The sequence below is a fragment of the Myxine glutinosa genome, chromosome 13 (genome assembly GCF_964187855.1).
Source record: "Myxine glutinosa chromosome 13, kmMyxGlut1.1, whole genome shotgun sequence".
Taxonomy (NCBI): Eukaryota; Metazoa; Chordata; class Myxini; order Myxiniformes; family Myxinidae; genus Myxine; species Myxine glutinosa.
This window is the reverse complement of record NC_136273.1, coordinates 8,717,633-8,740,904: the sequence shown is the minus strand read 5'-3', so window position 1 is coordinate 8,740,904 and position 23,272 is coordinate 8,717,633. Positions and strand designations below refer to the sequence as shown.

General features: G+C 44.1%; 1 protein-coding gene across 1 annotated transcript in view; it reads left to right on the top strand.

Annotated features, from left to right (window-relative positions):
* Positions 1-23,272, top strand: part of LOC137438560 (membrane-bound glycerophospholipid O-acyltransferase 1) — a 101,798-nt gene that overhangs the window by 5,673 nt on the left and 72,853 nt on the right. Inside the window, exons 2-3 of the mRNA XM_068133705.2 lie at positions 3,289-3,434; positions 18,163-18,240. Coding sequence (XP_067989806.2) covers positions 3,289-3,434; positions 18,163-18,240 — 224 coding nt within the window. The remainder of the gene's footprint in view (positions 1-3,288; positions 3,435-18,162; positions 18,241-23,272) is intronic.

The following is a 23,272-nucleotide window of genomic DNA, read 5'->3' as shown; positions in this document are numbered from 1 at the left end:
TTCATTATTCTCATAACCGTTTGCACACATATTTTCACATGTTTTGGAAATGTTGCTTTTGAAATGTCAATTCTGGAAATCTAGCACGTATTGCTCGTGGTAATTTTGGACTTAAAGGGGAGGATGTCATGTATGCAGTGCAAATATTCACCGTTGTATCCCTACACCGGGACCGGGTTGTATCCCTACGCCAGACCTCGGATGGCGCTGCTGTGAATCGGGCCTTGATCGGCAGAGTGAATAAACGCGTACGACAATTGATCACAGTTTGTCGAGATACTTTACAAAAGGCTCCCCAGACATTGGTTGGTGTTCGTGGTCCGCAACTGCTGGAATGCTCTGGCATTGGGTCATTCTCTCGGGACGCTCTTGGGAACGAGGCCCGTGCTGCTTGCACGTGTTCTAACTACGTGTTATGTGGTTGTAATCCTCCCTACCATGGAGAGTAGTGACCTGTGGTTTCGGCTACTGGGTGAGATATCCAAGCACGCTAGGTCTCCCATTATGTAATTGATTGGACCCACAACAGGTTGTAAGTGCGTCGTTAAGGTAAAAAAAAAAAAACCCATTACAAATAGGTGTATTTCGCACAAATATCCACCCAAACAGGAAATATTGTTGGGGAATATATTTTTAAACATAATATTGATCAATGTAGTTGGTTGAGGGGAGGAGGGGGGTGAGGTGGTTCCAAATTCCTGATTTACAACATGTTCAAACCTGTTTGTTTTGCTATATTCATAGGAAAGGGAGCAACCTCATTACTCTTCCCTCTCTTCAGACCTTCACAACATCACAGGATGGTGAAACACTTGGAATATGCCTTTCAATCCAGAAAAACCTCTCTCCAAAAGGACCGTCTGGTCTGGCAAACCCCCTTATCTGTTTCCTTAACAAGCCCCTTGAGGAGGTTCAGTCATTCAAACTCCTTGGTCTCACTATCAGTCATGATCTTTATTGGACAAATAACATTTCAAAGTTGGCCTGCAAAGCCAGATGCCGAATGGGCGTCCTCCATCGTAGCAAGGTCTCCAGCTTGATTGAGCTCTCCCCTCTGGGCTAGATCCCCTGCCTCACATCTTTCCATCCAGAGCTTGATGGAGTACTGCTCTCCCCTCTGGGATGGCTCCCCTGCATCACGTTGTGCTCACCTCGTCGCTGTGGAAACCTAGGCCTTCAAGATCATTGGAATCTCCCGTGATGAACCTGTGTCTATGGGTCTTTCACTTCGCCATCACAGACAGGTCGGTGGTCTCTCTCTCTCTTCTACCCCTTCCTTTCTGGTCTTGCACCCGTCTGGTATCTGCAGGGCACACGCCACGTCCACGAGTCCTTGATCAACCCTATTCTAGTGAAACGACCAAAATCCAGAATCACTGCTCACATCCACTCATTTTTCCTCTTTTCCCCACCTCTGGCACTAACTTCCACATTCTCTTCAATCCAAAGCCATGATCTACCCTCCAAGTCTTCAAGACAGATGTTGACCATCATCTCAGATCATCCCCCATCCCAAACCATGATCTTTTCTATCCCCATTAACCGCCCCACCCCCCAACCCCCGACCCCTCCCAAGCCCGTCGATTTCCTTCCTGAGTGTTTGCTTCCATATCCATCTTGTCCACTCTGTGCGTCCTCACCTACCCCTCAATCTTCCACACATCCCTGATTTGTCCAAGTCTCCTTCTAATTTGTCCTTCAACTCCACTGTTGGTTCCAACCCTTCCCTTCGTGCTGTTCCTTTTGTTCTGTTACACTCTGATCCATCCTGTGTTTTAGCTCTTACATGAGCCTCGACTATGTATGCAGTTTTTAAACCAAATATAAATAGTGGCTTATTAGCATGTTGTTATTGTTGTTGTTGTTGATTAGGCCAGGTCAGTTCTGCTCGAACAGGCCCGCAGCATGGAAATAGCTGATCGATCTCCCAGGAGCGATCCAAAATATCCCTCATTTTAGCATGTTGAACTCGATGCTTTCTGTTCCAAAAAGCTGAAGTGTCATCTATTTATTACGTAAACAGGTCTGGTGGAATCATTGCTCAATGCTTGCTTGGCTTATAACTGAAGAAACTCGAGAGTGCATAGAAAACCTTAACCCACTTAGTCTTGAGGAAAAGGACAAGGGAAGGTTTTTTTTAGCTCACCTGGACTTTAGTAAAATGAGCTTATGCGATCGAGCAGTTTCCGTAGGTAAGTCAGTGAGTCAGTGAGTCCGTAAACACTTCAGTCATTATTGCTTGAACCAAACATATGATTTCGATGTAACTTTGCCACAAGCTGCATATCTGATTCCCAACGAAGGTGTATTTACCGCATCAAAATCTGCGCTCATTATGGGGGTGTACAGGGGGAGGGGGAAGGGGAGTTTGACCTCACCTAAAATAGGTATTAGTGTTTCGGGTGTACTACAAGGGGGATCTTCGGTTCCCCTTGGAATTATTGTGCTTGAGGCCACCAATCACCAATAACTTTGTGTCATGGCAGGTTGGTAGGCAACAGCGAATGCCAATTGGTCTACCAGGTTACCTCAGGGTCCTCCATCTGACAACCATTTACCCGAGTCATGTGGCTTTCCAATCGGGTGACGCGCCATCGGTTATGCACCAATGTTATCTTAATTAGGGTGGCCTCGGCCGAGCTTACCACTGGTGCATACCGGACTTAGATACGAGTCAATCAATTGGGGAAAAATATAACCTGCCAGACTAATCCATGTGCTAACATTACTGGACCAATGAAGGAAAATACAAACATGGACAGATTTGGAATGAAGTTCAACAGGAGGGATTTATTACATACAAAAAGAACCAATAATGTAAAATGCGGAATGCTGGGTCATGCAGGTGGGGAACTGAAGGACTAATGTTCAACAAAGCAATCAAATGAATCAAAAAAGTGGAATGCAAAGAATGTAGATGAAAATGTACAGGCAATCGGGAGCAATGAAGAGGTATGGACAAGATGCAGAACCTAAACCTATGCCTTATTACTGCCTATACACAAGACCTGGGTACCCATTCAGACCATTCGCAGAGGGGAGATAAAAATAGAAAAAGGAGAGAAACAACAAGGATAACCGGCCACTTAGCTCACTGGGCAGGGCAGTCGTGCCTCCGCGACCCGCTAATGGAGGGCTTAAAGGAAGGAATACTGTGGTGTCTGGGGTACGTGATCGTAGATGTGCAGGGTGGGTGCTCATGACATTTGGTTCGGCCCTCGTATATTTATTCTTTCTTTTGATATAATCTTAACCTTTCCCCTCCCCCCTTTCCTTCTTTCTCAACAGGTTAACTTTGTGGCCTGTCAATTCCTGGCTTTCTTTGCTGCGTGCTTGCTCCGCTTGTACTGGCATCCGAGTCGCACCAGCCCATGGGTCCGACATGTTATATCTGCTTCCCTTGGAGCTTTCCTCGTCATTTTCTGCTTTGGCTGGTGGGTTCCTGAGAAGATGTCATTTTACGCCTTCACCTTTCAAAGGAGTAGGCCTTTGTGTGCAAGTAACTGTCTTGTAATCAAACGTGGAGATTTAACATATTTGCTACTTCCCGTAATGTGATGAAATGCAAAATTGAGGTTTATTAAATAAGTGCTTGACTTGAAGGTTTAATATTCATGAATAAACTCTGAGAGAGCTTGTAAATTATTCAAAATACTTTGTATATCGTCTGAAAATGTATTCTGCATTAATTTCCGTTCATTATTGCAGATTTAAAAAAAATCACTATTTTAACACCTATTAGCAAGTGTACACCTTTCCGCAATTACAGGATATCAGGATGAAGTAGGAAGAGATACAAACAAGGGGTACGTGTATGTATGATCGTCACTTCATGCTGTATCAGTTATTACTAAATGTTTAAATATTGTGCTGCCGTCATCTTTGGCACTTTGAAGTGGCCTTTTTACCTCCGTCACCAAAGGTGGATGGAGGTTATGTTTTCACCCCTTTCTGTCCGTTTGTCTGTCCGTTTGTGAACAAAATATCTCAAAAGGTTGTGGGCGGATTCGGACAAAATTTGGCAGAGATGTAGCGTGTGTGACAAGGACGAAATGATTCGATTTTGGTGAAGATTCGGATCCGGCTACTTGAATGTTTCAAGTGATTCTTCACCATTGGAAGATCGGGCCAAAAACGATACATAGCAGGATATCTCAAAAGGTTGTGAACGGATTTGGACGAAACGTGGTGGACCGTGGTTGGGTGTCTGTGGTTGGGTGTCTGTCAAGGACGATTCGATTCGATTTTGGTGAAGATCTGAATATGGATTCGGCTACAATAATTATTTAATTTCTCAGTGATGTTTCACCATTGAGGGATCGGGTGAAAAACGATATATAACATGATATTTAAAAAGGTTATGGACGTGTTATGAATAAACTTGGTGGTTGAGTTGGTTTTGTGACGAGAACAAGCCGATTAGATTTTGGTTCAGGTCCAAATCCAGATCCGGCCCATCGGTGCGATACAAAACGTAAATTGTTCACCAGGTGGAGGTGTGCTCTCCACTGAGTGCCGTTCTAGTTACAGCTTTGTATTCCCAAGGAATTAGGCATTTGACACTGTTCAAACCATTTGTCCATTCACAGTTGTTTAAATTCCTGGTACTCGGAAACTCTCTACAGCTGCTCATTACACCAACTCGACTTCCATTGACAGTTTGAAACTTTGGTACCTTTCACCTCCAGAGTTTGGTGATGCCTGACGCTCTAACCCTTCAGGATGACCCCCACCACCCCCACTCCATCCCCCTCCATCATCCATCCGAGTTTGGTGTCCACACGACAGCTTTGGTTGATATCGACCAATAAATTGGAGTTGGTGAACTTTATAGTACTTATAGTATAGTGGGCTCTGAATACTATAAAGCATTCTTGCTTTATAGTATTCAGAACTCAGAGTATGCAAGGTAAGATTTATTTATTTGTATATATTTTAGATTATTTAGTTATTTTAATTGTCAGTACATTTAACGTGATTTTAAAAGTTTTTTGGACTTATTTTAATAATCATATCACCAAACCGTTTGAGCAGTTAGTGGGAAAGTGAAGAAGCTTGGAAGAAGCTTTCTTTTGAAAAACTTTGTTCTTGCAAGTTAGGAAGTTTTGGAGCAAAAAGTGACCGGATTTGTATTAAATCTCCTGCATTGCTTAATAATTGTTTATTTTTGTTGTTATTTAAAATCAAATTATCTGAAAATATTTGCCACCAGGAAGATATTTTTAAACTATAATGCATCGTGATTTTGTACTAACGTTTTTCTTTTTAAACAAATTCCCAAAAACCTCGTCAGAATCGCCTTTCGGGGAGAAAAAAATTGTCAAATTTCGGCCATTTTTACAATTTATAAAACTTTCGATATTTCGGTTAAGATTAGTTATTTATTTATTTATTTATTGGAATGATTATATTCTATTTATGGTATGAGGTATGGTGCTGCCATTTCATAAGTTCCATCTGAATCCCAATCCCAAAATGTCCTTCAGGGCATTAAGAACAATCCTTAATGTGTAGACCGGTAATCACATAGGTCTTGTAGACCACACTGGTAGAGGCAAACAGAGAACTCCAATCATTGGAGGTCATTAATGAACTTTGTAATCTTTGCAATTACCCTCATTTAGCTAGGGCTAGGAGCTAGGGCTAGGAGATAGTGCTAGGAGTTAGTGCTCGGAGTTAGTGCTAGGAGTTAGTGCTAGGAGCTAGGGCTAGGAGTTAGGGCTAGGAGCTAGGAGCTAGTGCTAGGAGTTAGTGCTAGGAGCTAGTGCTAGTGCTAGGAGCTAGTGGTAGTGCTAGGGCTAGGAGTTAGTGCTAGGGGCTAGGAGCTAGTAGTTAGTGCTAGGAGCTAGGAGTTCGTGCTAGGAGTTGGAGCTAGGGCTAGGAGCTAGGGCTAGGAGCTAGTGCTAGGAGTTAGTGCTCGGAGTTAGTGCTAGGGGCTAGGAGCTAGTAGTTAGTGCTAGGAGTTGGAGCTAGGGCTAGGAGCTAGGGCTAGGAGTTAGGGCTATGAGCTAGGGCTAGGAGTTAGTGCTAGGAGCTAGGAGTTAGTGCTAGGAGTTGGAGCTAGGGCTAGGAGCCAGGGCTAGGAGCTAGTGCTAGGAGTTAGTGCTCGGAGTTAGTGATAAGGGCTAGGAGTTAAGGCTATGAGCTAGGGCTAGGAGTTAGTGCTAGGAGTTAGGAGTTACTGTTAGGAGTTAGTGCTAGGAGTTAGTGCTAGGAGTTAGTGCTATTATCTAGGGCTAGGAGTTAGTGCTAGGAGCTAGGGCTAGGAGCTAAGAGCTAGTGCTAGTGCTAGGGCTAGTAGTTAGTGCTAGGAGCTAGGAGCTAGGAGTTAGTGCTAGGAGTTGGAGCTAGGGCTAGGAGTTATGGCTAGGAGTTATGGCTAGGAGTTATGGCTAGGAGTTATGGCTAGGAGTTATGGCTAGGAGTTAGACCGAGGAGTTAGGGATAGGAGTTAAGGGAAGGAGCTAGGGCTAGGAGTTCGGGATCTTTGTTTCATTCACATTTATTTCTACTTTTTCATATTTCTCCTTATTCATTCTAATTCTTGCTTGTTCTTTGTCTCTTTCTTCATCTATCTGTCCAAAGAGAAGTGAATTCTTGCAGAGATGTTTCTCGAAGGTTCCCTTGGTTGCGCCTGGATGGTTTGAGGGTTGTGGAGCAGCGGCTGAAACCCAAATCCTATCCAGGTTCCTCCTGATGACTCCATCTTTGCTCTTTGCTTATTCGGGTTCCTCCTGATGACTCCAATGTAGTGTTTGGTTTTCCATTTCATTGCATAGGCCCAAACATCCACCATGACACTTTCACTTCCATAATCATTTCTCCTTTTTATCTCGACATTTAATTTGTTCGAAATGCTCAACTGATATCTACAGATTGCTGGGGGTTTTTTTAATGTTTTTTTTTGTATGCGAGTTCGAGGCTCGTGTAAGAGCTAAAACATTGATCACAAAAAGACAAACTGACACATAAAACATGATTAAGGGAGTGGGAGACAAGATGGGGGGAGAGAGGGAAGCACACAAGCACAACAGTAGAGAACAGGGACATCGGGAGATCTGTGGGAGGGAGACGGCTTTGGGGGGGGGGGGGGAGGAGGCGTGGGAAGGGTGGTAGAGGGGGGGTGGGTGGGAGAAGTATAAAACACATGGACACAGCTAGAATTCCCAGGAAAGAAGTCGGTATTTCAAAAAAGTGTATCTGGGGTGGATTAACGGGGGTAGGAAAGATCAAGGTTTTGGACGGGGGAAGACGAGAGATGGTGGTGAACAGGGTTGTGTGAAATCTGGGATTAAATCAATGGGATGTTGATCGAGGGATCCTGTCCACCACGGGAAGCACGTTTTGGGCGTTAACCCTTCGTCGGAGCAAAGAGGCTTTGCTAAAAGCAAATGAGGTCAGAGGATGGGTTGACGCCCGAAACATCGGCTTCCCTTTGCTTCGCACGACGGTGAGTAAACCTCAACCGACGTCCTGTTGATGTAATGCATTTTTCTACCTGTCCGCCGATACAGCTCGGCACCAGCAAGACCAGTTCTTCTTTCTTCCAGGAATCCCATTTGCATTCCTTTGTCTGACAATTTTTGACCCACGTTGGATTTGCCTTTTCCGCGCGTGGATACTTTGGAAAACTTGTGCTCACCCAGTTTTGGAGCCAACTTTTGTTTTAAAGCTAATACTATTGCACTGCTGGTCATTTGGCAGGGTCCCAGGCTAGAATGTAATTGTATTGTGTTTATTTATTTATTTATTTATTGAAACAGTTGCAGGGTCCATTGAACAATTTGATTTTTTTTGTCGGTGTTATTTTTTTTTTAAGCACTAAAAAAGAGTCTTTGATCATGTCATTCGAAAGTAAATGGGTTTCCTTTTCTTTTCCACGACTGCCCATTGTATTTTGTGTGGTTTTCCTGTTTGCCAAGTGTAGTTGTGAAATTGCAGCATAGTTGTGGTTTCCTGTTTAATGCCTCTGTACACATTGCGGATTCACAAAGCAAAACTCCATCTGCTCCTGTCATGGTGACGAGTCGGTGCAGCAAATGTTTGATTTGTGTGATTTCTTCGAGTATTTTATACCAACCTAATCTAGCAGACACCGATTCACTGAAGACGTCACACACCGACGACTCCCAGGAGTTTCTGCATGGCAACTGGATTGTGAACAAGAATCCACCGGAGCGATTCTGTGCCATGGAGCAGATCAACTACTCAACGACAGTAGACAATCAAATCAACTTCACCTAAGAAGGTCAAGAAAGATCAAAGGACAATCGGCTGCAAACTACTTGATTAATTTGTCTTGAACTGCTTAAAGTTGGTGATGATCCTAACCTGTGCGCCCGAATGAAGAAATGAAAACTACACACCTGCAAAACCACAAGGAAGCAATTTAATGTGAACTAGAGTTCCGGTTGGTCCATTGGACCAAATTGTCATCGGTATTTACGGCATTGTGACATACCTGCCTGCTGTAGTGCTTCAGCATGAGGTTACCTTTCACCAAACCCAGATGTGCTTTGGCCAGGGTGGGGATGTGGGGATTATATTGTTGCGGTTTTGTGGTTGTGCAATAAAAGGTTAATTTCCCCTCATAGTTTAGTTACACTACAACACGTAGCCTCGTTTAAGCTCAGTTATTTCATAATAAATGTAAGCGTAGACCTTTCCTGTGTTTACTTTGTGTTGAGTAGAATAATGAGAGTTAGGTCTCCTTCCAATGCTTATGATGCCTTGATTGTTTGTGGTTTTGGCGCAAAATCCCACGAGGCCGGCCTGAACAAGTCGATCAAGGCCAAAGGAAGGCGGACAGGAAGAGTGAGAGTGACCGGTAAACACGAGCCGCCAATCAGGGCTCGAGGGGAGTGGCTTACCACTGCGGCGGGGGGCGTGGTTTGGAACATTTGATGCGGGCTATACCAGGGCCAATATAACCCTGTGCCCGGAGCCCCCCCACGTCAGTTATGAGTGAAGAGGCGCTCGTTGAGTTGTGAGGAGGAAACGCGCATGAGTTACAGGTTGAGTTCTCGGTTGAGCTTGAGTCAGATCCTCCGTTGAGTTACGAGAGTGAAAGCGCGCAGTTGTATTAATCGCGCTGCGAGAGACAGCCGTGCCGGGCCAGAGACGCGCGTATATTTCCTCCTGCCTGCCTTTGCCAAGACACGCGCCGTGAGGATCCTTCCCGCCTGCCTGCCTGCCTTCGTCGGGGAACGTGCGGTGACCGCCAGAGGGCCACGCTGGGTGAGCTGTTCCTGAACGGCCAAAGCCGGCGCGTTCAGCGCATGAACATTTCTTCCTTCATCCCCCTGTGAGTGTGAATGGGCCCATTGTCTGGGACATAAGTTAAGACTGTATAAGATCTGCCCTGTGTCTCTGCTTCTTCTACCAATCATTGTGTAAATAATAATAATTAAACCTGTTATTTCTTTGATTCGACCGTCTCGTGTTTTCCATCATTGACTGAGCATGGTACGAACTATATCGCTCTGATCGGGTTCCAATAACAAAATAACGGCACGGACCACGTGGTACGCCATCCGCTCGGACGTACTCAAATTACGCGTGGTTCGTGCGAGACTTGATCCTCGTTTCCGCGGCGGCGTGGGTACTTAGGTACGTGCGAAAAGTGTCCCGAAACCCTGTCCCGCGTCTGACCTGAAGTGGCGACTCAAGTCTCGCGGTTTCGAAGACCCAACGAGAACAAGGGGCTGAATCTCCCCTTGGTAAGGGAACGGGCTTCGCGCAAGACCGTAACAATATGTTCGTTATTATTATTGCCAAATTATACTACTATTGTTATTAATATTATTAGTATTAATTAAGATATGCTTTGTTACAATGTTATTTTTATTTTTATTTTTTTATTAGAATGCCATGCCGTGGAAGGACCTATTAAGCTGCTCTATACACCTTAATATGGCACGTGCTTAAATCATCGAAATTCCTCCGGATTTTTTATGGTTAATTGGCCGAATTAACTCAGGAGATAATAATGATCATTTTGGTGTATCACATTCCACATCAGAAAGTTCGAGTAGAACTCCACAAAAAACATGCCACACACACTCACACACCTTCGTTTTTTTGCTCGCATGCTATTGATGTGCAAGTCCTGGCCAGAGATCAACCTGGAGAATAGTGTGTAGAGAGGCACGAGCTCTCAGTTATGCCAAGGACGATGTTTGTAGCTGATGGAGCAATGCGACACTGCCAAGTAAAGAGTAGCCTGAGAGCCATCTTTGAGAAACCGCCTAAAGTATCTGACACAAATGAGCGTGCAGAAGTACAAGACAGACTCCGATGGTGGCGAGCCTGCTGAAGTGAAGGAGGGACTTATCGATCCAATGGCAGAAGTCCAGTCATTGGAAAAGCTCGACTGTATAAAGATCTGCAGCCAAGTGGATGATCACTTCACTTTTTAATTTTTAAAATTTTTGTATACAGAATCGAGGCTCGTGAAAGAGCTAACATTTATCACACAAACAAACCAAACAGACGAACAAACAAAGTGTATTATAAAAAGGGGAGCGGTAGACAAGATGGGAGAGAAGGGGAAGCACATAAACACAACATTTGAGAGCAGGGACATCGGGAATGTGTGGGAGGGTGAGGGCTTGGGGGGAGGTGGCGTGGGAAGGGGTGGGGGGAGGGGGTGGGAGAAGTATAAACACAAGGACACCAAGGACTTCCAGGAAAGAAGTTGGTATTTCAAAAAAGTGGGTTTGGGGTGAAATTAGCGGGGGTAGAAAAGATCAAGGTTTTGGATGGGGGAAGATAAGAGATGGTGGTGAACAGCTGTTTTAAAGACCTGGAGGGAGGAGTGGGATTGAAGAGAGTGAGGGAGTTTGTTCCAGAGGCGGGTGACTATATATTGGAGAGATTCCAGAATGACTGACCATATATTGGAGAGAACCTGGATGAAGCGCCCCTCATATTTGACTGCTATAATTCTGGAAGGGTTTCTGGAAAACTTGCTTTCTGGAAGGGTTTCAATATGCCAGTGATGACATCATAATGCCACTTGCAAGTCTTGACACAATCCCAGTGACTACTGATGACACATTTGCTGGTATCAAGCAGTTAATTTTTAAGATCTACCTGTTTTAAACTCACATCTCAAAGGTGAAGTTTAAATGGTGGCTGTTCACAAAGAAACAGACACAATTGGGAGGTATACAAACAACACAAGATGCTGTTATGTTTGGAATTCACATGTTGTAATTCACATGTAATTCATGTTGGGAATTCACACGTTTTAATTCATATGTTGGGAGAACGGCAGTGACGTCATGGGAAACGGAAGTGACGGTTGGTTTTGCAGAGTGGGAAGAGATGAGAGGACTCGGGGTTTGTGGCCTAATGAGCATGCTGTGCCATGTTGCAAGTTACTGATGTTACAAGGAAGTACATTTCAAGTGAATGCTGGATACAATAGATGTTTATGATGATATGAGATGTGATGTGATTAGATCCTAAGGAAGTTGCAATCCTTAGGGCCTCCTAAGCAATCCTAATGGTCCATTACCAGGTCATTATCTGGAACAATTCACTGTAATAAAATATGAAGAAGAGGATTCAAATGAAATGGCCTTGAGAAGGGTATATAACGGGTTGTATGACAAAGGAGGAAGTTCTGGTTTGGTATCTGTCTTTTATGAGCGGACGCTCGAGAAAGGTATGATGGGGAATGAATTATTTACTTGCTTATGAACAATGAAGGAGGAGATTCTGGTTTGGTACCTGTGTTTTTTGAGCGGACGCTCCAGAAGGTATGATGGGGAATGAATTATTTGCTTGCTTATGAACAATGAAATGCTAGTACAATCTTTGCTGTAGTTCTGATATCATTCTTTGTTCTGTGCGTATCCGGTTTGTGCAGATAGATTTCAATAAAGCCTCGTATCTGGAAAATGAGGTCTCGACTTGATTTCATAACAGACAACATGACAAACCTTGAGATATCAGAAGAACATGGCTGAAAATTAGAAGGGGAAAGGTGGGTCCCAGTCATGACCATGCGACTTTCAGCACCAATGTCCGCACTCCACTTGATGAAGAGTGGTTGTGCTAAGACGAGATGCTGAAGAATAAAATGCGCCTGTTGGAAAGCAGGGTTAGGTTGAACCAGCCTCTGGAGCTGTTCCGCCATTGGTGAGGCTTGCAGCAACGTGGACCCAGGAAATGAAGAAGAGGAGTAGGAGGATGGAGAATGTGATGAAATGTTCCGATGAACCATGTGGTGTACTCGTGCAAATGTGAACATTGCTTGAGTGGTAACACTCACTATGTAGCGGCTACCGCTGGGTTTTCACAATTGCCTTGCACCTATCAAGGACGCGGAGCGATCACCATGCCGGGCTCGTTCAGGACGCCCGGGCAGGCTCGCCCTCAACTTGCCAGGCCGCAGCCAGGACGCTCGGCCACGCCCCCTGTCGCCTTTCCTGGGCAAACGCTCCGGGATAATGTGTGTATATATATTGCTGCCCGATAAACGGGCTTTGCAGAGTACCTGAGTGTTTTGTTTGAATAAAGCAACTCGGACGAATTCCAGCTTTTTGTCGCGTCCATTCTTCCGATCGACGTGGGAGCCCGAGCTCCTTCAACTACACTCTTAAATATTAAACCTGGAGTGAACCTACATTTTGCTTTGACGCTGTAACATCTACAAAGTATTGCGTGTACATCGGTAATATCAGAATTTAGAGGAATGAATATACCAAGTGGATACGAGTATACAACAACAACACACAACATGCATTTTAAGGCCATTTTCCCTGCTAGAGCGGGGGTTAGCCTTGCGGTCCCCATGACAATCTTCTCCATTTTGCCCTATTTTCTGCATCTCTCCTTGTTGACCCCCTTGCCCGCATTTCTTCTTCCACCATCTTTAGCCAAGTCTTTCTCGGTCTTCCCCGTCCTCTACTTCCCTCTACATTCATTTCCATCACTCTTCTCAACCAGTCACTTTCATCCTTCCTCAACACATGGCCAAACCATCTCAACCTGTACCTCTTCACAACATCAATCACAGGCTCTATTCCCATCATTTTTCGCAATTCACCATTTGTCTTCCTCTCTCTCAACGATACTCCGCACATCCATCGAACCATTCGCATTTCCACCCTTTCCAACCTTCGTTGCTGCTCTACGTTCATTACCCATGTCTCGCTCCCATAAATCATAACACTTCTCACACATGCAGCGTACACCTTTCCCTTCAGCTTCAACGACACTCCCCTCCCTATCAGCACGCCACTCAGTTCCCGAAACCTCTTCCATGCACATCTCACTCTAGCAACCGTTGCCGAGTCTGATCCACCTTCTCCATTCAGCATGTCTCCGAGGTAGCAAAATGTTTTCACACCTTCCAGCTTCACGCCGTCTCCAATATCCAACTCAACATTTCCTTCATGTGCAGCTCCCTCTGTTCACACCTGACATTTGAATGTAGCTGCCACACTGGTTAATGACCCTCTCAGACCACTACATTTTTGATGAACCCACTCTGCGCACATTGTACATTGAATGGAGTTCACTCCGACACCCTTCCTGCACACAGCACAGGGCCACTTCCCAGTTCTTTCCACCTCACCACATGCTTTACCACTTGCCATCACCTTCGTCTTTCCGATATTCACCTTCAGACCTTTTGTCTCCATACATTCCTCCCACTTGTTCATCTTTTCCTTCAGTCCATCCATACTTTCCGCAATCAACACCAGATCATCTGCATACAACAACTCCCATGGTAAACCCTCCTTTACGTTCTGAGCCAGCACCTCCATCACAGCTACAAATAGTAGTGGACTTAGTACCGACCCCTGATGCACTCCCAGCTTCACCTCAAACTCACCACTGTTCCCGTCCTTCGTCCTTACAGCTGTGCGCGCTCTTTTGTACATTGCCATCACTACTCTGATCAACCATTTCTCCACTCCTAACTTCCTCATTGCCCATGTCACTACTTTGCGTGGAACCCTATCGAATGCTTTCTCCAGATCAACAAACCCAAGAAACAACTTCTTCCTCTTCTCCATGTACTTCTCCTGCAACTGCCTCACAATAAAAAGCGCGTCTGTCGTGCCGCTTCCTGGCATAAATCCAAACTGCATTTCGTCGATCTTCACTTTCTTCCTTATCCTCCTCTCCAACACCCTTTCCAATACCTTCATTCCATGCTCCAATAACTTTATCTCTCGGTACGAGCCACACTCCAGAGGGTCACCTTTCCCCTTGTATAGAGGGACGAGGGTACTCAGTTCCCAATCCACTGGAATGCGGCCTTCTTTCACCACCAGATTACAGATCTCTGTCATTCTCTTCACACCCCCAACTTCCTGCTGCCTTCAACATATCTCCCACAACTCCCGTCGGCCCTCCCGCTTTTCTACTCTTCATTGCTTTTATCGCTTCCTCAACTTTCTTCTCAGTTATCTTCTCTGCCGGTCCTAAAACTGGGGTACTCTCTATGTTGCCATCCCATTCATTCTCTGTATTCAACAGCATTTCCATATATCTGTTCCATCTTCCTTTAATTCCATCTGGGTCCACAACGATTTGTCCCACTTCATCCTTCAAGCAACTCACCCCCATCACATCACACCTCTCTTTCGCTGTCTGCTTTGCAATCCTGAATACTGCTCTCTGACCCTCTTCCGAATCCAAGCGTTCTCCGAACATTTTCCTACATGCCTCCTGCGCCTTTGCTACCTCTTTCTTTGCAGCCTTCTTGGCTGCCTTATAACTTTCATGCTCTGCTGTTTCTGCTCCCGTACCCTTCGCCTTCTGCCACTCCTTGAACTTCTTCCTCTTCTCGCCAATCCTCTTTCCAACTTCATCATCCCACCACCATGTTTCCGAGTGCCTCGGTGGTCCTTTTGTCCATCCACATACCTCACCAACGGCTCCCAACAGACTATCTTTCATTGACATCCAACCACTTTCAAGCTCAACCACATCATCCTCTACCCTACTCAGCCTCTCTTTTAATGCCTCCCTTACTGTCACCTCTTTCAACCTCCACACCTTCATTCTCGGTTGGTACTTCACCCGCCGAGCTCTCCTCGCACCTTTCACCCTTATGTCGCAGACAACCAAGTGGTGCTGTGAAACAGCCTCCTCCCCCGGGATCACCTTTGTGTCCCGGAGGTGCCCCCTATCTCGCCTACGCACCATCAGGTAGTCAACGGTTGTCGTCGACCCACCTGACGTGTATGTAACCAGCTTATTATCCTCTTTCTGGAACTGAGTATTACAAATCAACAAATCAGCTCCATCAGCAAACTCCAAAATCCTTTCACCTTCTCCATTTCTCACACCATATCCGTAACCCCCATGAACTCCCTCAAAACCGTCCATACTCCTTCCCACATGTCCATTTAGGTCTCCTCCTACCACAACAACTTCCTCATCTTTCACGTTTTCCATCAGCTTCTCTATCGCACACCAGAACTTGTCCTTCTCTTCATCGCTCCGACCAACCTGAGGAGCATATCCCGAGATGACGTTCACCAAGAGCTTTCCAATCATCATTTTCACCATCATCAACCTATCACTCACTCTCGTCACACTCACCACACTGTCTACAAACTCCTCAGAAAACAGGACACCAACACCATTCACGCCCTCCGGGCACCCTTGCCACACAAACTTGTATTTCTGTCCCTGCCTACCCTTCACCATTCTCACACCACTTTGCTTCCATCTCGTCTCTTGCACACAACATATGTCCACTCTACTTCTGACCAATACTTCCACCACTTCTCCTGATCTCCCTGTCATTGTCCCTACAAGTGTATACGAGTATACACAGTGTATACTCAGTACTGTTCTTCGATTAATCTCTCGCCAGTCTGTTCCATTTCCTCAACTCAAGTTCACATATTTGATAAGTTGTGAGAACTTAATTATTGTTTTACGTGAAATTGACAATTTTTTTTTTTTGGCAGAATTAATGTTATGAAGGTAAAGCCGATGTCGATGGTCCATCTGACTGCAGTATTTTCATACATATTGATTTATATATATACTGTATATATAATATATATATATATATATATATATATATATATATATATATATATATATATATATATATATATATATATATAAAATATATATATATATATATATATATATATATATAATCAGGAATAAATAATTCACTTGATACGCTTAGTTACTATTGTGCTTATCTCTTTGACGAAATGGCTTTTGACCGATATTTTAGATTTATTTTTCAATAATTCACAACAGACACCAAAGAAAATTTCAAGACTGCCAGCAAGCTTTTTTTTGTCATCCGCTCCTCCGACAAGGTCGACAAGGTCGGAGCTGGGGGACATTACAATGAGCTCCGTCCGACTGATCATCCGTCCATGTACTTTTGTCTTACGATGTATTTCAAAAACCGTTGAACATTTAGCTTTCATATTGCAGATATCTATCCCTCATGACATTATCTCAACTTGATTAGATTACGGCTGTGATTGGCTAAATTTTGTTGCCATGGCAACCATCTCGGTAACTTGGCTTGTGCACTCGATATTTCAAAAACCGTTGAAGATTTAGCTTTCATATTGCACAGATCGATTCCTCATACCACCCGAAAGGCCGGGGACCTAGAGTAGTATCAGCTCCTTGATATTGTTTCTCTGGGTCTCCTTAAAACATCCGAATTGGTGGCTTGCTTTCATCACAATGTTAACCAGGCTTCACCTGCTCATTGACTATAACTACTGTGTGGTATTGACAAAGAGGTTGTTGGAAAATGCTTGTTTGGTGTTTCGGTTACCCACATCTATAATAATAAATGTTAGTGCACGTCAGTCAGTGCGTGAGTATGTGTGTCTCCTCCATGATTCCAAAACCATGAAACCTAGCGACCCTAAACTTTACATGCATATTAAGGGAACTCCCGGAGAGTGCATGAATAAAAACTGAGTGTTTGGGTAAATTTAAACACACTTTTTGAAGATAATTAACAGCTTTATTTAATTACAACAAAATCGGGATTACCCTTTTTCAGCCCATGTTCACCTCTCACGGTTCTTAATCTGCCATTTTGTTTTGGCCTAATTACAATGCCTTCTCTTGGAACAGGTCGGTTGTCATGGTTTCTGCACAATAGAGCTTCATACCTGTGAATCGCTATCTACATCGCTGATTGCTGATTGCTGATCTTCATACCTATGAATCACTGTTTACATCGCTAATTGCTTGCCAAAGCCAGCTTTTCCTTATCAAACGATGTTTGTAAGCCATGGTGTTAGAATTGACAGCGATAAATTGACTTTTTTTGTCGTTTTGTTCACATAATGGGAGGAGGGACCTTGTGTTGCCTGGCAACGGTGGGTACATTTGATAGTATATTAATATATAGTCAACCAAAAGCAGTTCTTTGCGAATGGATATGAGGAGAGTACTCTTTTTATACTCTATGGAGTATGAATGGTACATGGAAATATCAATCAAGGACATCGGTTGGAAATGTACCATGAACAAGTCATCACTTGTCCAACACAATGATCATAACACCAAGTTAGCGTTTGCTGTGGCGCACCTTACCACATTTGTGATAATTATCACCTGAGGATGAAATATGTGATCATCCGATTTGAAGCAGCGGAGCCTTCCTCCTAAGAGAGGCAATAAGAGTCTGGCTGGCTCCATGTCGGCCCCAACTTGTGACGGTTTTAAATATCATAATTTTGTATTTGAGCCATTCATGTTGGTATTTTATGAATGGATTATTGGTTAAAAAATGGTTTACATAATTTGTAAGGTATCCAAAGCAAATAAAAGTATAATGGGTGTTTCACAGGTAGAGTGTTGCATCAGAGTGCACTGTCCCTTGGATGGACATTAGGTTAGGTGTCACATCTGGAAGCATGAGCTGCTGGATGTTAAAGGTCCTGTAAAGTCTTTTGATGAAGAGTACCTGAGCGTATGACATTCTGAGCGAATTCCAAATTCCTGCTCTGGCTACTACTAAAGGTGGTGGCCAACCACCCAGTGTAATCCTCTCCGGGAGAGTGCTGCGACAGCACTAACCTTGCCATTAGGTAGGCCGTCGCTTATTAGGTAGAGAACTGCTTTACAGTCGTAAAATTGCAAAATGCTTTACGAGGCCTATTTATCAGCATTTCTTCCCCTCCTGCTCTCCAGGTACGCGACGCACTGTTTCGTGCAGGTGCTGCTCTGCTATGCGGTGTTGACATTTGCGAATGTTGGAAATATTCACAAGTGAGTCCTGCCTGTGCTAGCTGTGTCTGTCATCTAAGGCAAACTAAAACGTTAACCAAATTTTTTTGCCTTTTTATATTTTAGAAAATTATTTTCTTTTACTTTTACCCTTTTTTCTTCTTTTATTTTCTTTTTGGATGATGAATTTCATTTGTTGGTTATCCTAGGAATGCGGACACAGGAGGAGGTCATTTGACCCATCATGACAGTGCCTTGTCAACACCTCATGAATTAAATGGTATCAGTTTAGTAGCTGAAGTACCTGGTGTTGCTCAGGGTGGGGAAGGGGAGCAGGGGGGAGGGAGGAGAGGGAGAGGTGAGAGGAGGGAAGAGAGGAGAGGGGAGGGGAGGGAGAGGAGAAGAGGACAGAGATGTTCTAGTACATGTACTGTATGTGGATATCTTTTCGGTGGGGGCAGGAAGGGGAGGGGTTTTGACAGGCCCCTCCTTTTTGGGGGGGGGAGAGGGGGAACGGTGGGAAAGAAGAGAATCGGGACAGATTTAACCCATGCCAAGAGTGCTTCAACCTCAGCGTTGCCCAGGTAAAAAAGGAAATTGTAAGCACCACCACACCACCACGTAACTCTACCACCAACACGACACATCAGGGGTGATGCTACACGGTACACAATTACATACATAGTTTATGCCCCTGCCCCTCCCCCGGCCCCCCCCCCCCAACGCCCCTGTGTGAGGCCGCAGCCACATAGCGTATGTTACCCCCACAGAAAGTTGTATTTGTACTCTGAGTTAGGACTTTGTAACTTAAAAGACGTGTCCGTGCACACAACACCTACAAACGAGAGAGACGGAGAGATTTTTACCTTTTATAGGTATAGATTAACATAGTTTTTTTATGGGGGGAGGGAAGGTGGTTGGTGATGTATTTGGGAGCGGAAGTGGGGTACATAACCAAGATTTTTCTTTATTTAGGGGGAGTGGAGTGGGTGAGAAGGTTGTGGAGTGAGGATTCATGAACAAACAACATGTCACAGACAATGCAATCAAGACACGTGAATACGGTCATCCATCTTTACCTAAGAGGTGTAGCAGTTGTGCCAATGTCCACGTAGACCTCTCTTCCCAATCGTAGTTCTGTAAACTTTCAGAAGTTTGGAAATCTGTTTTTTTCTCTCGAAGCCAGCAGAAATTGGGGAACGATGACTGGGGTTTGAGATGGAGCAATACTAAGGTTGAGGCGTGCCTAACTAGGTGAACGCAGCAAAGCTACACCAATAGTTGGGTGTGACTTAACCATTTTGAACTTCACTTGAGCTATTTTGACCCACGGGTCACGTGACATTCTGAGTCAGAAGTGTGACAGCATCTCGGAGTGCTTAAAAAAAAAACACGAATTATCCGCAGTGCTTCCCGGCCTGTCACAGCATCTGGAATAGGAAGGTATAGTGGAAAACAACAATTATCCAAGGGTGACAGTACGGGCAATATATGAGGAAGCTCTAGTTGTTGGAGCTGTCTAATGTCCAGGAGCTGCAGGGGGACATGTTGCCACCAGTTGTAAACTATTGATCATTAAAAGGTTTAAATGAATACTTGTAATGGATTCAAGAGTTTATGAAACCGGCCCCGATGGGGAGAACATCCATGAACATGTAGAACTCCACAGAGCCAGTTATACGGATAGTTTGTGTGCACAGGTAGACCCCTACCTGTTGTCTAGAGGTAGAAATGCGTTGTGTGGGTTCAGTTAGGTCTTTTCCCTTTTCTTTAATTATTTCACTGTTTTTACTCCTAATTCTCCAACTCCTTTCTATCCATTTATGTGATTACCATAATTCATTTATTGTACTTGCCATTCCACTCATTCCATAATCCCATTGGTTTCATCCACATCCGGATTCTTCACCAAAATCGAATCGATTCGTCCTTGTCGCACACCCAACCTATCCTCCAAGTTTTGTCCAAACCCGACCATAACGTTTTGAGACATCCTGTTCAGAGACAGACAAACAGGGGTGAAAATGCAACCTTCGTCCACCTTCGGTGGTGGAGGTAACAAGACAATGCAGAACCTCGTTTGGATATTTGTCTTGGTGAATGAATGGTTATAGATTACAGTAGATTTGGATGTCAACAAACACAGCCTCAGGAATGGGTGCGGATAACTTGGATATAATCCGCATTCAATGTATAGATTCAACCTGTGACCAATAGAGATTAAATTGGACATGAAAATAGACCCAATTCAGGCCACCTGGCATGTTCTTTGAGCATATGCTCTGAGGTATGCTGTGAATGTTGTTTTAAAACACAATTTGTTGTGGCCACATATGCTGCAAATAATCTGTGCATTCTTCACTTATGATTTAAATCTTGCATCTTTGTTTCGATGTGAAGTACTGGATGAAAGGTTTTCCTTGACTCATGGGGATCAGGATGTTAATACCCATCATGCGTGCCAAGTACCAGTTCCCAAGAGCAAGGAATTACGTGAATCGAACCCACACCGATTAGCAAAGAAATATCCAAATCCTAAGCAAGTAGAGCTACATTCAAAGTGCACCACCCCCATGCCAAATAAATAAATAAATAACATATCCTCCAGCGCGCAACATTGATGGGGAGCCTTCGGCGCCCAGCAATGCCGCAGTGCAGCACATGGAGATGGAATTGGGAGGGAACAGTATACAATAATTGATTAATGAAGGGATTAATTGCATAATTAAAATTTATAAAAATTACTCATAAAATAATTAATTCCTTAATTGGCGAATAGCATCCCTAAACCATCACCGTTTCATCCGAATCTGTAACTTTTTGAAAATTAATTAATTATGTCATTAATCGATGAATTAAATAATTATGGATGCACACCCATCTAGTCTACTGAGATAGTTCAATATTAGCCCCCATTGGACTTGGTCCGAACGGGGGCTTATGGATTGGGTGTCGTGCGTACGTCCTCGACCATTTCTCGGACATGCATTTACCGATGTTCAAACTTGGAACACAGATAAGGAATGATGGCTTACATAAGCATCAATCAATTAAGTGATTAATCAATAGATCAAAAATATCCTTTACAGCCAAATCACTTGGTCACTGTCGTGTCCAAATATCAGCTTCCTAGCTCAAAAGGTGCCTGAGATATTGCACAGATGAGAAAGAAGAACCACCTGAAGAGGCCATTTTTCCCCGCAGAGCAGGGGTTGGCCTTTTTCGGGCATCGTGGTCCCCTTTTTGAAACAATGTTTTATGGCCGGATGCCCTTCCTGCCGCCAACACTGTTAGTCGCCTCTTGCGACACACAGGGAATTACCAGTGAACTGGTGCTCAATTTGCCGACCTCGGAAGGATGACAGGCTGAGTCAACCCCCCTGGTGTTAATTCAGCGATCGACCGGGATTCAAACCCAGGATCCTAGGATCCCAAGCCGGCACCCTAACCGGTAAGCCAACACCAGGCTCTGCACAGATGAGAACGAAAATAAATAAATGATTAATAGCAAAAATAAATAAATAATAATGGTAAAATAATTAAATTATTAATCAATTGACTAACAAAATACCTAAACCACCACCGTTTCATCCGCAACTGTAAGTTAAAACAAAAATTTTGTGTCATTAATCGAATAATTAAATAATTAATCAATTAATTGATTCATCAATAAATCGAAAATAGCCTTTACAGCCAAAGTACTTGCTCACTATTGTGCCAAAATTTCATCTCCCTAGCTCAAAGGATGGCTGAGATATCGCCCGGACAAACAAACAAGAAAACAAAACAAGTGGAGTGAAAACTGAGTACTCCCTTTCAGCGCGCGGGCCCCTTTCGGTGCCCAACAATGACGTCACACAGCGCCTGGATATGGAATAGCGAGGGGCGGAGTACAATTACTTGAGTAAACGTATATAATTTTTTTTTACATTTGAGTAAGAATGATCTATATTAAAGATGTATTTGTGTAAGGCTCACACGTACATTCACTGACACACAGACAGATTATATCGTAGCCCATCTCGTCCCTTCGGGAATGGGTGAGGCTAATGACCGAGAGAGGGGGAAAGGGGAGGGAAGAGACGGAAATGGAGGGGGGAGTAGAGAAGGAGAGGGAAGAGTTGCTAAAAACTCGACATGCCGCACACACGGTTCCAACTTGGAAGGCAGGGCTTCACCTTGAACACCCTGCAGGCTATTATTCCCCACCCCCACCCCATAATCACATGATATGTTCTCATACTAAGTTCCTCTTTTGAATCCCAACTTTGTACATCTCATGGTGGAATATATAATCCTTTGGAGCTCCTCCTGCTTTTAAAATGGCTTCACTTATAGCACATGATGTAATGGGGATGCACAGTGTACACCCACCTAGTCTTCTGAGATAGTTCAATATTAGCCCCCATTGGACTTCATCCGAAACGGGGGCTTATGGATTGGGTGTCGTGCGCACGTCCTCAACCATTTCTCGGATATGCATTTACCGGTCTTGTTCAAACTTGGCACATAGATAAGGAATGATGGCTCACATAAGCATGCCATTTTTTTTCGAGATCAGATCCAAGATGGCCGACTGGCGGCCATTTTGTTACTTAAACGTGTCCCAACAATTTATCGGACATACATGGTCAGATTTTGTTTAAAAATTTGACTTTGTGCAGAAAACTTATTAAAACCGCAGGGGATATGACATTTTATGTCTTTTTCTCCTTGTTTTTGATGGTTAGTTCCCACTACTTAATAGTTTTCAGTAAAACATCACAGTGGAACGGAGACGCTGGCGAGTAACAATTACAGGGCAACATCTTGTGTCTTCAATTTTGTGCCACGGTAAGAAAATCTTGTGGCCTGGTCGTCCATTTGGTGACCCAGGTTGATGACAAAACGACTAAAAATGTAATCTTTGGTTTAATACGTCGCTGTGGCGGTCGACTGATAACACCTTTCAAGCTCTGATTAATTTGCGCAAAGTCTGAACCGGACTGAAGAAGTCTCACCTTTTCCGACAAAAGAAAATGAAATCCCAGCGGATACCACCAGCTAAAATAGCCCAGGGAAGGAAGTAAGAGGA